The 15,499-nt window shown below is 35.1% G+C and overlaps 1 protein-coding gene across 2 annotated transcripts in view; it reads right to left on the bottom strand.

Moving 5' to 3' along the window:
• Positions 1-15,499, bottom strand: part of PLXDC2 (plexin domain containing 2) — a 503,758-nt gene that overhangs the window by 149,192 nt on the left and 339,067 nt on the right. For both annotated transcript variants that reach the window (XM_069086276.1, XM_069086277.1), the window contains exon 6: positions 135-253. In XM_069086276.1, the coding sequence (XP_068942377.1) occupies positions 135-253 (119 nt within the window). The remainder of the gene's footprint in view (positions 1-134; positions 254-15,499) is intronic.

The raw sequence follows: 15,499 nt of genomic DNA, 5'->3' as shown, positions 1-15,499 counted from the left end.
GAGAGACAGAGAGAGAGAGAGAGAAAAAGAGAGAGAGAGAGAGAGAGAGAGAGAGAGAGAGAGAGAGAGAGAGAGAGAGTGTAAATATAATTTGTCAGGGGCATGGGGAGAAGAACCCATTTTGTTTCACTTACCTCCTTGTATCCGAAAATGATCCGTCCATCATTGAGGAGTGTAGCCTGGAAAGTGAAACTGCCCAGGTTGTAATTATCCTGGAGATGAACATGGTCCCACTGGACGACAAGCGCTGTACCTACAAATACCATTGGGAAAAGAAGGAATGGTATGAGAACAACATACTAACAAATGATCTGGGAAGAATTCTTTCATTTTAAAAGAAACCTCTCCTTCAAGTCTAGTAATTGTGCCATTTGGTTAATTGTGCCATTTGGTTACATACATGCTAGTGTTGAAAAATAAAATTTGACTTTTTTTTTAAAAGGAAAGAATTCAGTATTGTCTATTTAACTATTCACCAAAACAATAACTGCAGAAAGAGATGAACATCGAGCCCAAAGTAGGTGAGTTTGTCTTAGGGGTCATATTAATATTAATGGGTGCTACCTCTCTTAATTTCCCAGAACCACTTTCATAATATAGTCCAAGTGAGTCAGAAGGGACTTCAAATAAACTTGACAAATGCAGAAAGACCAAGAAACACATTAAATGGCTAGAACCATTCAGGAAAAAGAAAAATGAATACTAAAATATTCTTTCACATCTATATTTATGCTATTCCATAACACAGACATTTCTTTACTATTAATTGGAATTATGTTTTTTGATTTCCAATGCCTGAATTTTTGTGCTTGTTGTATTGCTTGGAGGCTGATAGAAAGTGGCTCAAAGGAAATCTGGGCTGAGATTTCTATGGCATCCTTGAAGTAAACTGGGATGAGCCTTCAACATCAAACCTTAGATTTTGATGATAAATTCAGGCAGAGTTTACTAGAAACTATAAACATGGAAATCTGAGTTGGGAAACATTTTAATGAGCCCATATAGCCAACAAGAATTTTATACTCTCATTTTAACTGATATCATGCATACTTTATATATAAAAAAGGTAGACTTTTTCCTAATGTCTGCATTCTTTTAGATTTATAAAAGATATTTTTTCAAAATGTAGCTAACAAAAGAATTGATAGAGCAATACACATTCTTGCATCCAGGAAAAATGTATATGAAAAACAAACTACTGTGGTAGAGCTTATTTTAAGGTTCCAATTTTCTACTATTAGTAAAAGTTCTCTGAAGCAAACTCAGATTTTGAAATATAAATAACGGCTTAGACATTCTAGAGGCCTGACACTCCTAAGAAGTGTGAAATTTTAGAAATGTTTCGTTAGAAGTAACTTCATGTGTCAAAGCAATACTTTCTTGGTTTCTCCCTATATGTATGAAATATAGTATCTCACAGTTGGAAAGACCCAGAGAGGTCATTTTGTTCAACCCATACCCACATAAGAATCCTGTCTAAAAGGTAGCCAAACAATGGGCATCAAATTTTTGCTTAAAGATCTCTAGAAAGAGTAAAATTATACTTTCGAATATAACTTACCACGGCAGCCGATTTTACTTTTGGATAGTTACAATTGTCAGGAAATTCCACTAAACCCATCTGCATTAGCCTCCCTCCATCTTCCCCATATTTTCATAAAATACCTCCTCTCAGAGTCAAGCAAAATAGATGTAATTCCTCTCCTTTGTGACATTCTTCAAATACTTTAAGAGAGCTATCAGGATCCCAATATGTCCTCTCTTCTCTAGGATAAAAATCCCTGATTCCATCAGCTGAATCTCTCTCGTTTATGAATATGAGCTTCCACACTCTTCTAGTTGGCCTCAGGACACTCTCCTGTTAATCAATGTTATTCCTTAAATGGGACAACTTTAAATAAACCCATTCTTCTAGGTAAGAATATTGTTTAAGTATGGTAGAATCCAATGAAACTCTGACCTCCCTAATCTAAGATATGATCATTCTCTTACTATGGTTAAAGATTGTATCAACTTCTTGTCTACCATTTGGCTGGATGAGCATATATTAATCAGTTAGTATTGCCAGGCTAGCATCTAGGAGAAGAAAAAAGAAATGGACCCTAATTTCAAATGGATTACATTCTTGGAAGCAAGTATGTAGTGGGGGGAGGGGGACAAATAGGCAGATAGATGAATAAAAAACATATATGACATAATTCTTGTTGAAATTTCAATATACTAAAAACCTAAGGACTTTTCCACTCAAGTGACGTCTAGCCATACCTTCCCCATATTGTAATTGTGAAGTTGCTTTTTATGATTTTTTAAGATTTTATTTTTAATATTTTCATAAAGTTTTATTTGGAATTTGACAAACTATTATCACTATTTCAGAATACACACAACAAAGACATACTATGTATGAAACATCTCATTATTCACAGTTTATTTTAAGTATATACTGAATTCAAAATATTAGTTTTAAAAGTTCTTACTTGTCTTTATTTCCTTCTATTATCTTCTGCACATTTTGAAGAACTTCACTGAAGTGCTTTAAAAAAAAATCAGCTCTGGGCTGGCTATGTGGCACAGTGAAAAGAGCACTGGCCCTGGAGTCAGGAGGACCTGAGTTCAAATCCAGCCTCAGACACTTAACACTTCCTAACTGTGTGACCTTGGGCAAGTCACTTAACCCCAATTGCCCTCCAAAATAAAGGAAAAAATTAGCTCCCCTCTTTCCCTTCCCCTCAAAACTCTGCTGCTCATAACAAGTAAGAATAATCACACAAAGAAGAAACCATGCATTACTTATTTCTGAAAATGGATGCCCTACTCTATAATTATAGTCCATCACCTTTTTCAAAAGGTGGTTAGCATGGTATGTCATTGGTCATCTAGAGCTGTGGTTGGTCAATTTATTGACCAGAATTCTTATTTATTTCAGCAGTCTTTTTATAATGCACAAATGATTTGGGCTCTACTCACTTCAAACTCAATCAATTCACAAAAGTCTCCCTATGTTTCTCTCAATCTACCTCTTTCATTATTTCTCACAATGCAGTAATATCTCATAGTTTTAATATGCCACAATTTGCTCAGCTATTACCCAATTGATTGGTGCCCTTTTCATTTCCAATTCTTTGTTACAACAAAAAAAGCATCGTGAGAAATACAGACATGAATACTCATATTCATATATTTACCTAGGGTTCTTTCCCTTCTTTCTTCTATCTCTTTTTGGATATGCTTAGCATTGCAAGTTCAGTACTTTTTCTGAAGTTCCAAATTAATTTCCAGAATGGTGAAACCATTCATTTCCCAGTTTTACAAAGAGCACATTATTATTACTGGCCACATACTCTCAAAAAATGGTCATTTTTCCACATCTGGGCCATATATGACAATCTGATGAGTGTGGGATGGTATCTTGGAGGTTTTTCTTTAATTTGCATTTCCATTATTCTTAGTTATTTGATGCATTTTAGTTTGGTTCTTGATAACTTGCTTTTTTTGGAGAACTATTTGTTTATACCCCTTGCTACTTATTGAAGAATAATCTTCATTCTTCAATTCTCTCTCTCTTGATCAATGGCTGGATGGATGCATGGGTGTGAGTGTATGAGTGTGTGAGTATGAGAATGTGGGTGAGTGTGAGTGTGTCTGTGTGTGTATGTGTGTGTAGACTTAGATGACTCAGTGCATAGAGTGATGGCCCTGCACTCATATTTGCATTCAAATCAGGCCTCAAGCACTTATTATTTGTGTGACTTTGGGCAAGTCACTTAAACTCTGTTTGCTTAGGAGGCAACTAAGTAACTCAGTAGATAGAGCCTAGACCTCAAGTAAGGAAGCCCTGAGTTCAAATGTGACCTTAAACATTTCTTAGTTATGTTTCCCTGAACAAATTATTTAACATGTTTGCCTTAATCTACTGGAGAAGAAAATGGCACACCACTCTTGAATCTTTGCCAAGAAAACCTAATGGACAATATGGGCCATGGGGTCACTAAGAGTTGGACATGACTGACTAGTTCATCAACAGCAACAAATATGTCTGAGGGTACCTACACACATGTATTCATTCATTCAAGCCTTTTTCTTTCCTTTCATTTTTTTTTTGGCTTTTTTGAGGGCAGTTGGGGTTAAGTGACTTGCCCAAGGTCACACAGCTAGTAAGTGTTAAGTGTCTGGGTCAAATTTGAACTCAGGTCTTCCTGACTCTAGAGCTGGTGCTCTATTCACTGCACCACCTAGCCACACCAAACCATTTACTTAAAGAAAAAAAAGTTAACTGCAAAGATTTTATTACCAATCAGCTGCTTCCCTTCTGATTTTTAGCTGCAATGGTTTTATATATGTGTGTATATGCATATACTCACATACATATACACATGTTTATGTACATGTCTTAAAGAATTCATCCCAAATGTTCACACAGACTATTTGTGCCTGACCTGTGGTAGAGGATTCCCAGCTCATAATGGTCTGATCAACCACAATTGGAAACAATGAAACTTCACTCTAGCATAGTTATGTCATTTTGGCCCTCTTTGAGAACAAAAGACAACAGCCATACATATATGTAGGTATTCTTCTGAATTTGACTCAATTCTCTATATATTTGAGAGATGAGCCCTTTGTCAGAGATATCTACTTTCAAAAACAATTTCACAGTTTTCTGCTTTCCTCTAAACCTTGGTTGTATCCATTTTATTTGTGCAAAACCCTTTTAATATAATGAAAATTATCCATTTTACACTTTATAATGCTCATTTTTGGCCCTAAAACCTTCCTTTATCCAAATATCAGGCAGGTAAACTATTTCACATTCCCCTGATTTACTTACAGTAGTAAGCCTAATAATTTCTGAGAGACTACTTTCCAATGATTTTCAATAGTTGCTGTCAAATACTAAGTAAGTCCTTACCCTGGTATCTGGAAGCTTGGTTTTATCTACCTTTATGATCCTCTGTTATTTTACTTCTAAATCCTGTTTTCTGAATCTGCTTCACTGTTTAACTTCATATGAATAACTAGTACCAAATATTTTTTAGATTATTATGTCAAAATAGTTTGAGACTTGGTATTACAATGCCCCCTTCCCTAACAGTTTTTAACACAAAGGATTTTCTTGCAAATATCTACCTTTTGTTTCCTACCATCACTATTTGATTATGTAAATATGTATATATATATATATATACACAATACATATAATTAAGGAAATTGGCATAAGTAAATTAATTTCATTTATATTGTCATTTTATGAAAATGGCCTAATGGTGAAGAATTAATAGGTATTATTTCTATAAAGATTGTTTTGCAGTTATATTCATCGAGTTCTATGTGTCTTCAGAGGTGGTCTCTGAAATATTTTACACAGTCTGCAGCTTTTTTGTTTTATAGAACTTCTCTTCTTGTTGTGTTTTGTTTATAATATACATAAATCTTATGATCTTTGTTGGTCTATTTTATATCTTATTTTATTAACAATAGAAGCTAATAAAATTTTTGGTTATTAATTATTTAATTTATCAAAAGTGAATCTTTAATGTTCTTTAAATAAGTCATTTACTAAAAGCAATACTTTTGTTTCTACTTTGACTCTGCTTATATAACCCTTATTTTTTTTTCATTTTTATTTCTATTGCTAATATTGCCAAAATTCTAAAGGAAAAAATCATGACAACAAAGGGTATACTTGCTTTACCCCTAATCTTATTGGAAAAGCCTCTAGTATTTCTCCAAAAACAGATTCAACTGCTCTTGGTTTTAGATAAATACTCTATCATATTGAGGGAAAATCCATTTATGTCTGTGTTTTATTTTTATTTTTGCATTTTGCAAAAATAAATGTATTTCATCAAAATGTTTTTTCAAACATAATCCACTGATAAAATATTGTAATTTTTTTTGTTCTTGTTATTTATATATGGTCAGTTGGGTTTATTATTTTCTTAATATAGAACTACCCCTCTCTTTTTCATATAAATACAATGTTATTGTTTGTCTTAAATTTCATAACATTACATATCCCTCAGTGTCTTAGCCTTTCAAAACATTTAAATTTAGATGCTTTCATTGTATAACTATTTTCTCCTGTTTTTTGCTATTCTTCAAATTGATGAGGATGTCATACATATTTTTATCTGTCAATGACAAGTGATAATTAGCGCACACTTAAATATAGATCTATGTGCCATTCAACTATGAACATTCTTCCATATTTCCATTAAATCATGCCTAAGTAGTCAATTTAATTTGAAGAATTTTCATTTTTTATTTGCACAAATATAGTTATAGCCATTTCCCCTTACTTGTTCTAACAATTATGTCAGGATCTGAAGATAGATCAAATCAAAAGTTGTAATGGGATACTTTCTGGTGTGATGGGTGAGCTAGGGACCAATAAGGTCCTGAGATATCCACTAGCACCTTTCCCTCTCCTTCATACTCATCTATAGACCTTGACCTAATTTTTAATCCCTACACATATATTTATATTAAAGATTTTATTGAAATTACTGTTTCATTGAATACACTGTTAAATTTCAAGAGGTAGGTGAGCAAATGAGCTACACATATGCTTTCTACAGAGGGTATTTTTATATTTCCTTAGAAGCAATATCGTACATTAATTACCTCCAAGAATCTATAATCAAGTCCTGCTTCAAAGTCTCTCTATGATACGGATGTGCCACTGATGGTTGCTATGCCTAAGAAGTTAAAGGTCTATAAAACTGGGCACGATTAAATTGAAAAAAAGCTCTTACTATGCTTTTCTTATCTACCATCAAGGAATCAACTTAAAGAGTTTGGAGATACAAGTCATTCGCCAATTGATAAATGGTCAACGGATATGAACAGGCAGTTTTCAGAGGAAGAAATTAAATATATCTATAATCATATGAAAAAATGTTCTAAATCACTATTGATTAGAGAAATGCAAACCAAAAACAACTCTGAGGTACCACATGTCACTGGTCAGATTGGCTGAGATGACAAAACAGGAACATGATAAATCCTGGAGAAGATGTGGGGAAATTGGAACACTAATGGATTGTTGGGGGATTTGTGATGACTAACTTTGATGAACTGGGCTTATCTCAGCAACCCAAGGGTATAAGCCAGCTCCAAAGGACTCATGATGGAAAAGGCTACCCACATCCAGATTCAGATTTACAGAGTCTCCCTTCCAGGAGGAGGCCGAACTGGTGGACTTAGCATCTTCCCCTTCCGCCTGCTGCCTGCAGACTGCCAGCTGCACATCTCCTTCCTGACAGAGGGGGAGAAGTGCAAGGCAGCCAAGGTGTGCCGTGCCTGGAGCCGGCTAATGTGCATGCCCTGCCTGTGGCAGACAACAGAAATCAGGAGGCTAGGTCCCTTCCAGTTAGGCCTCGAGGTAGTACTGGCATTGGTGTGGGAGTCTGAATGCTGGAAGGTCTGGATGCACCAATATGCCCACCACGTCATGGCCCACGGGGCCAGCCTGCTGTGGCTCCAGGCCAGCTGCCAGCTGGTGGACCAGGGCGCCCACTGGGCCTACTTCCTCACCAGCTTCCTGGAGGGCATCCACTGCAGGGATTTGCAGGTCCTGGAGCTGAACTGGACCCTGACGTACCCAGAGCCTTCTACCTGCCTGGCATGTGCAGCATGACCCAAGTGCGCCTCACCAACCTGGACCAGATCCCCAAATTCCAGGTGCTGCTGGAGAGGCTGCTGGTCTGCCACTCCACCTCAGCCAGGACACGCTACCTTTTGACTGCTCTGCCCCATCAGTAGTGCCGCTCACCCGCTTCCAGCAGCTCCACATCCTGGAGCTCAAATACTTATGGAGCTTCACGGGTGTGTGTCCAGATACCATGCAGGAACCAAGGCCCTGCCAAACCTTAAGACCCTAGTTCTGCACATGCTTGTACCTGTGAAGGACCTAGGTGTATCCTATGTACTTGTCACTGGAAACTAGATGTATCCCAGAGCTGGGGCTTCGTTTTCCAATACCTTGACCTGCTGGCACTTAAAGTTCTTCGGATAAAGAAGACAGTCCGGGGAATCATCCTCAACTGCCTCACTCACTTGGTCCTACAAAGCCACTGGGCCTGCCTCTACACACTTCTGTGCCATAGGACCCCCAATCTTAAAGTCCTCGATAACCAGACCCTGATGCCTCACTGGCCTGAGCAGGCCTATAAAGAGCTGCATGCCTTATTATTCCAGGCCTGCTATTGTACCTGCCACTCAGATACCTGGCTCCTGTAGGGGTAGGGGAGGTCTCCCCTTCCCCTATTGGCCTCAGCTCTCAACGTATGGGCCCACCAAGCAGGAGGGAAATCAGTTATCCTGCCCCTCAGAAACACTGGGTTGGAAGTGAGGGAAGTGGGGTTAAAGCTGAGGGAATGCTGAACAGGGGAGTCTGGGTTCAGTGGGACTGTTTGTAACAGCCAGAGACCTTTTACATTGGTATGGCCTTAAAAAAAAAAAAAAAGATTAACATAGTCTGATTGCAGATTGAAGCAAACTACACTCTCTCTCTCTCTCTCTCATATTTTGTTTTGTTCCTTTTTTCTCGTTGTTCATTCCATTGGTTATAATCCTTTAGAATTTGAATAATGTTTAATGTGAAGGTATTTGTAGAACCTATATTGGATCACAAGCCATTATTGGGGGGGGGGAGAGAAGGGCAGAAAATTTGGAACTCAAAAGCTTATGCAACTGAATGATGTAAACTAAAAGTGAATAAATTAATTAATTAGATTTAAAAAATTTGGAGACAGTTCTAGAAGCTAATGAAAATGGTTGGCCACAAAAATGCATGAATATTATCTATTAAAGTGTCAAGGGGTCATTCTCTGAATATATGGTTAAAACACCCATAAAAACATAACCATGGATCCTGGGAATGTATAAATATGATGCACAATTATCCATTAGCAAGTTATAAACATTATAGAACCACAAGCTCATGAAATATTAAATTAGTCTAAAATTCTCTATGTTAATATCATGACAGGGATTACTTAATGGGATTCCATGCTAATTGACCTTCATTAAAATTTCAGAATATCACTATCCTCTATTCCCTATTAATTAAAAGCCAATACTTCCAAATGATAATTTAATTTCATTCTGCTAATGTGGTATAGAGAAAAGAGGCATTAGACTTGTGGTAAAAAATAAAAATCTTAGTTTGAGTATGATTTCTTTTAGCCAGCAGCTGTGCAAACTTTTGACATTTGCCCAACTTCTTGAAAGCATAGTTTTTTCATCTATAAAATGCAAATAATATTTATATTACTTACCACATAAGGTCATTACAGGAAAAAAAAACACTTTTTAATTTTTTGTCTGTTTATTTTAAGACTGAATTTCCCTTTTTCACCCAGGTTGGAAGTACAGAAGAAACTTATGTATCTAATTCCATTACTGTCTGGTTTAGGGTTTTGACCTGCTTCATTTCTGACTATGGCCAGTTCACCCCTTCTTAGAAAACCCATTCTCACTGCCCCCAAAGAGCTTGCTGTATCAATGCAGAACCGGCGTGGACTCCAAATCGGCATAGCCCAGTACAGCTCTGAAATCCCAAACTCAAGATCTTCACCAGTCTCACCCCCTCTAAAGTTGTAATTATAGACATTTACCACCATTTCTGGAACTTTCTACTTGGGTACCATTCTAGATTAATGTGTGTTACTTGAGAAGAGACAGCTCCATCTTAATGTGAAGCACACATTTAAATTATTATCTTTCCATCTCCTTCAGTACCAAGAACAGTACATTAATTACACATAGTGAGTACTTGAATTTGTTTTTTCAAATTAACAAATGAATCACCAAACTCCAAAAGTGTTTAAATTGCCAATGGTATGAATTATAGAATGGAGAACTATGGGCAATGCTAAATAACTTCTTCTATGTGTTTTGTTTTTATTTTTGTTCTCCAGTTCTTCTACTTCATTTCTCTGTCCTTTCATATTTTGCTCTGGAAGAAGTAGGAAACAGATTGAATGCTATTAACCAAGCAATAAAGAATTATTAAATACCTATTACGTGCTCAGTGCTAGAGTGACAAAAAGAAAGGAATGCAGTTTCTAGATAATCAATGAAGGAAGAGACCTCATAATATTCCTTATATAAGGAATATGGCACCAAGAGATCATAAAGACTGAAGAATGAAATCTGAGCACATAACAGTCTATGGTATTTTGTGCCACTGGCTGGCACGACAATAAAAACTGCATAGATAAATCAGTTTTATATGGAGAGGTCAAAATATCTGTGCAATATTATTTGGCACTAAGTTTCCTCCAAACAACTTTATAAGTAAGATTGTACTCAATAGTTGGAAGTTCAAATTCAATCACTAAAAGGTGGGAATAAGATGGCAATTTTCTAGCAAAAAAAAAGAGGAGTTTCATACAATTTAAAAATGTGCTGCTGCTTCATTTAGATATAATTACTTCCTGTTTTTTAAAATACTTTAGGAAACCAGATTATGGCAAGGTTATAAATGATGTTTAAATTTATTTGGATCCATAACATTTTATAATGCTTTTCTGGATGTCTACTAGATTAACTTGAACCGTATGTCCCATAGACATCTTAAACTCAATATGTCCTAAATGTATCTCATTATCTTTCTTAGGAACTAGGTAGTTCAGTGACTAGAGCCCAGAGACTTTGAGACAGGAATATCTGAATTAGAACCCATTTCAGACACGTTCTAGATGTTTGACCTTTGGTAAGTCACTTAATTTCTGTCCTTAAGTTTTTGTACCTAAAACATGGGGAGAATAATAGTACCTGCATCACAGGGCTATTGTGACAAATAAGTTAATATCCGTAAAACTCTTTGTAAAGCTTAGGGCACTATATAAATTCTAAGTACTAATATTTCCTCCAAATTTCCCTCTCCTATTACCATCAAGGACATTGCCATCCTCCCAGTCACTATGGTGTTTTGTGCCACTGTCTAGCACAACAATAAAAGCTGTATAGATAAATTAGTTTTATATGGAGAAGTTAAAATACCTGTGCAATGCGATTTGTACTAATTTTCCTCCAAACAACATCATAAGTAAGATTGTACATAAGTAGATTGCAATCTAAGAGACTTCTTCAACCCCTCCCCCTCTCTCATGCTTCATATCTCGTTTTCTACCTGTCTATTTCAAAGAAATGCTATCTCTTGCTTTCTGCTGCTTGTCATCTCTGACAATGCTGCTACTCTGGTGCAGGTTTTCATTACCTAAGATCTGGAGTGATAAATAGTCTAAGCTTTCTACTTCAACCCTTGGGTGAGAGACACCTATGGGGGGGTGAGGGAGGGGAAGTACCCATGGATACATTTCAGGCCTTTTTTTTTTTTTTTTAGCTCTCTTGATTCATGTGTCCCCCCACAAGAAAAAAAAAAGGGTTATAGAGCATTGCATACACAATCATATGGTTCACCTATTGATTAGTTTTCCATTTTATCTCCCTTTTCTTATTCTTTGTCACCAGGGATAGCTCTTTAGGTAGAGGAGCGAGAATGATGTAGGGGAATGAGAAGGTAGCATAAAAATGTTATTTTATTAAAATTATAAAGAAAAAAAATAATCCAATGATTATTGAGTAATAATGATAATAATAATAACAATCATGATAATAATCATGATCACTCCACAGAAGCTCTTTATTTCAGCACCACCAGCTACTTCTCTCCAAAATGCCAGAATTAAGCCTGGCCACACCATTGGTTTCTCTACCATTTAAGAGTGCAAAATCATCAGTGAATTATGCCAAATTTTTATTAAATGCTCTATCATCAAAGATATGTTCTAGCAAATGTGGAAATGTCTTATAATGTGGCCTTGTCATATAGAAATATATATTTCACACACTCCTAGAATCATATAAATGCAGAATATTTTAAACTTTTGAAGAGTGTTATCTTAGCAATACACACTTAAACTAATACATTCAAAGAGCTTCTCTTGAAATCAAGGTCTTATATTTAATAAACAAACAGAAACAATATGTTTATCAATTGTTTTGGAAATATTTCAGCTCAAAGCAAAATATGTAAATTATTATTTATTCAAATTGTAAGCTTTAATTTTAACCCAAAAATAGCTTTGAGCTAATATTTCCTAACATCATAGTCACATGGAGATGTTAACACAGAAGACAGAAATGCCTTGTTTAAATAAGGAGAAAGAAGACTGAAAAAATATGAAAAGTAAGAAACAGAATATAGCCTATGATTCCAAGGACCCAAATCCAAAGGAAGAGAGTATATATGTATTTTTCTCCAAAATGACATCTAGCATCTGTCCCTCAGTTTATCTCTTCCCAAATTCATAATGTGCATTGTGTGTCTATATATATATAGATAGATATAGATGTGTGTGTGTGTGTATATATATGTATATATATACACACACACATATATCTATACATAGACACACACATCTATCTATCTGTCTGTCTATCTACCTATGTATCTTGCTTTCCCATGACAGGGTTATGTGGTGCTCTGTGTTTTAATCTCACCCCTCTGTTCTTGCCTTTCTTCCTAGTTTTATAAACACTGCCATAATGTTGTCAAACACAGATCACTTTATTCAAAATTCTCTTGGATCCAGCTGTTAAATAAATAAGATGTTCTCTATCAGGTTTCTTTTTCTCTCTTTTTTACCTACAGATAAAAGCTGTTCATTCAAGGATTAAGACACAGGGTGAATAGGCAATGGTCACCTATTCAGCATTCTGCCACATACTTATATATGAAGAGATGATCTCATATACAGTGTTGTTGTCTTAAGGTTTAATCCATTTTTGCTCTTTCTCAATCTTGAATATACTTTTATCCCGAAGTTAAAATCCCATATACTATTCCCTTTAGGCCTACATAAATTAGTTCCCTAAAGCTTCTTCATGTTAAAAAGACTTATGGTTAAGTAAGTTGGAGCTGCTCTACTTGAGAGATTAAATTGGGGGCACTATACATAGGTCTTGCTCTCTTTTAAGCCTTCCCACTGCTTTCAAAAAATCTAGCAACACAGTAAATTAATCTGCTACAAATTACTTCATATGGGTACCCTGATGCCAACATTATAGCTTTAGTATGTTCTATATGAACATTCTAGTAATCATTCTGAGTACAAATTGAAGTCCCCAAATGCTGCCACATTTTGCTGGAGTAACGTTGTTGAAAATCAAATTAGGAAACCACAAGTTATAGCCCTTTTGCATCTAGACAGGTCATACAACAATGGAACAAATATTTCTCTGTCTTTGTAACTTCATCTTAAAGTGTGTATACACACATGTTACACAAAGATTCAGAGAGGGGTGTGTGTATACACACATATATACTTACATACATATATACACATACATATATATTTAAGTGTATATCTATCTATACATATACATACACACAGAGACAGAGAGACAGAGAGAGAAGGAGAAGGAGAGGGAGAGAAATTTATTTATTTATTTCTGTGCTTCCATGGAAACAATTTCCTGTGAAAAGAATGTACTTTTCCATTTTTGTGATGGCATTCATAAATTACATCTTTTTCAGGGTATCAACTAGGAAATCCTAATGAGGGCCTCATGCTAAAATTTAAATTTAAATTTGTATCTCAAATTCTGTAGCTTGTTATGTAAGCCACAGAAGTCAATTCTGGTCTGTTCGTAACTTTTTTTCCCATAGCAATCTTAATGTATGCCTTATCCACCATGGTGATTCTTTGGCCGTCTTATTGGTTGTTCTCTATATAATTTTCAAGTTTTAAAGGAGAATGTCCTCCCCCATTCCATTTTAAGACTAAGGTTCTCTTGAACACATTGGTCTCCCATCAGCATAGTTTTTCATATTTTCATAGAAATGCTCTCTCTTTTTGGTAGAGTCCTGTTATTCTACTCTTAGATAACTGAGAAATCAAAATTGTGTTCACTTTTATCACCTAGGAACTATAAATATTTACTTATTATTTTCATATATTATATCTTTCATTTGGAATCAGAGATGAAAACCTCACCTGTCCTAACAATTGCTTCAGTTCCCTATTTGTGACTTCACCATTTCTAGACATACATTTCACTTCTTTTCTAACTATATCATTTCTTCCTATTTTAACTAGCAAAAAAAATTGTTGTTAGTTTGAGGATTCCTGTAAGGTCCTCTTATTTGTTTTGAAAATTCAATTCAATTAAATCCTATGAAGAAGTATTAGGCAACCCAAAGAGTACTGTGCTAGACAAAGGATATTTTTTAAAAATAAAGAGAAAAATAAAGTCCTTACCCTCGGGCCATTAACCTTCTTAATTGGGATATGAAATGAAAAAAAAAGTATAACACGTTTTAGGATATATTTGCACATGAGAAATAAAATAGAAAGTACTGAATGATTTGAGAAAAGAAGAATTACTTCTAGCTTGGAGGGATTAGGCAAGGTGTCAGAGAAGGTCAAACAAGAAATTAACTGTGAAATAAAAGAGGAATTTTGATAGAAAAAGTTGATTTCAGGCATGAAGGACAACATTGAGAGATACATTTATATAGGAGAGATTAAGATTGATATAGTTGAATAGATAGCATTCTAGTTTTCAGCTATATGAACTGTGTGAATAAGAATAATATAAAGTCAAGCTGGAAATGTAGGTTTGGGGTAAGATTGAATTCAAGAGTATTGAATGCTAAAATAAGATGTTTATAATTTATTCTCCAGATAAAGAGCATGAATCAAGAATCCTAGCAAAGAAGAGTAATAAGATAAGCAAAGTAATGTGGTTCAGACACCATCATCTATGAATAACTCACTAAACATACACACACACACACACGCAAACTGTGATTTAGACAACAGTATACAGACTGGATTGGAAAAGAAAGGAGCTAGAGATAAAAAGGCAACCTTCTGACTTTCAAGCCTGAATGAGGGGGAGAATTTTGGTATGATCAACATAAATAAGGAATTTAAGAACAGTCCTCATTTTTCTCAGGAATGTTTATTTTAGCATGTTAAATATTTTTTTTAAAGAATGTTGAACTTGAAATATGAATGCTATCCATTTGGAGATGTTGGACAAGCATCAGTTGAAAATTTAAGACTAGATGTTGGGGAGAAGTTACTGTTAGAAAGAGAGGACTGGGATCCATTTTTATAGAAATGATCTGTGAAGCACTGAAAGGGGAAAAATTATTTTGAGGAAAGGGAGAATACAGGACAGTGCCTTAGAGGATTCTTATAATTGGAGAGAAGAAAGAGGAAAAATAATATGTGAGGGACCTGAAGGAGTGATCAGACTGATAACTTAGAGATATCCATATTTTGAAAGCTAAAGATATAGATAATAGCAAAAAGCAATCCCCAACAGTATAGGAACTTCATATATTGTAAAAACTAAAAAAAAAAAAAAACCAAAAAAAAAAAAAAAAAAAAAAAAAAAACCAAAAAATGGAAAAGAAAAAAAGAAACAGGAAAAAAAAAATTAAAAAAAAAAACAAAAAAAAAAAAAAAAAAAAAAA

Source organism: Petaurus breviceps, unplaced genomic scaffold (assembly GCF_028583685.1).
Source record: "Petaurus breviceps papuanus isolate PSGF00001 unplaced genomic scaffold, PetGlider_PUasm1.0 178, whole genome shotgun sequence".
Classification (NCBI taxonomy): domain Eukaryota; kingdom Metazoa; phylum Chordata; class Mammalia; order Diprotodontia; family Petauridae; genus Petaurus; species Petaurus breviceps.
The sequence above is the reverse complement of the archived record's forward strand: the minus strand, read 5'-3'. Positions and strand labels throughout refer to the sequence as shown.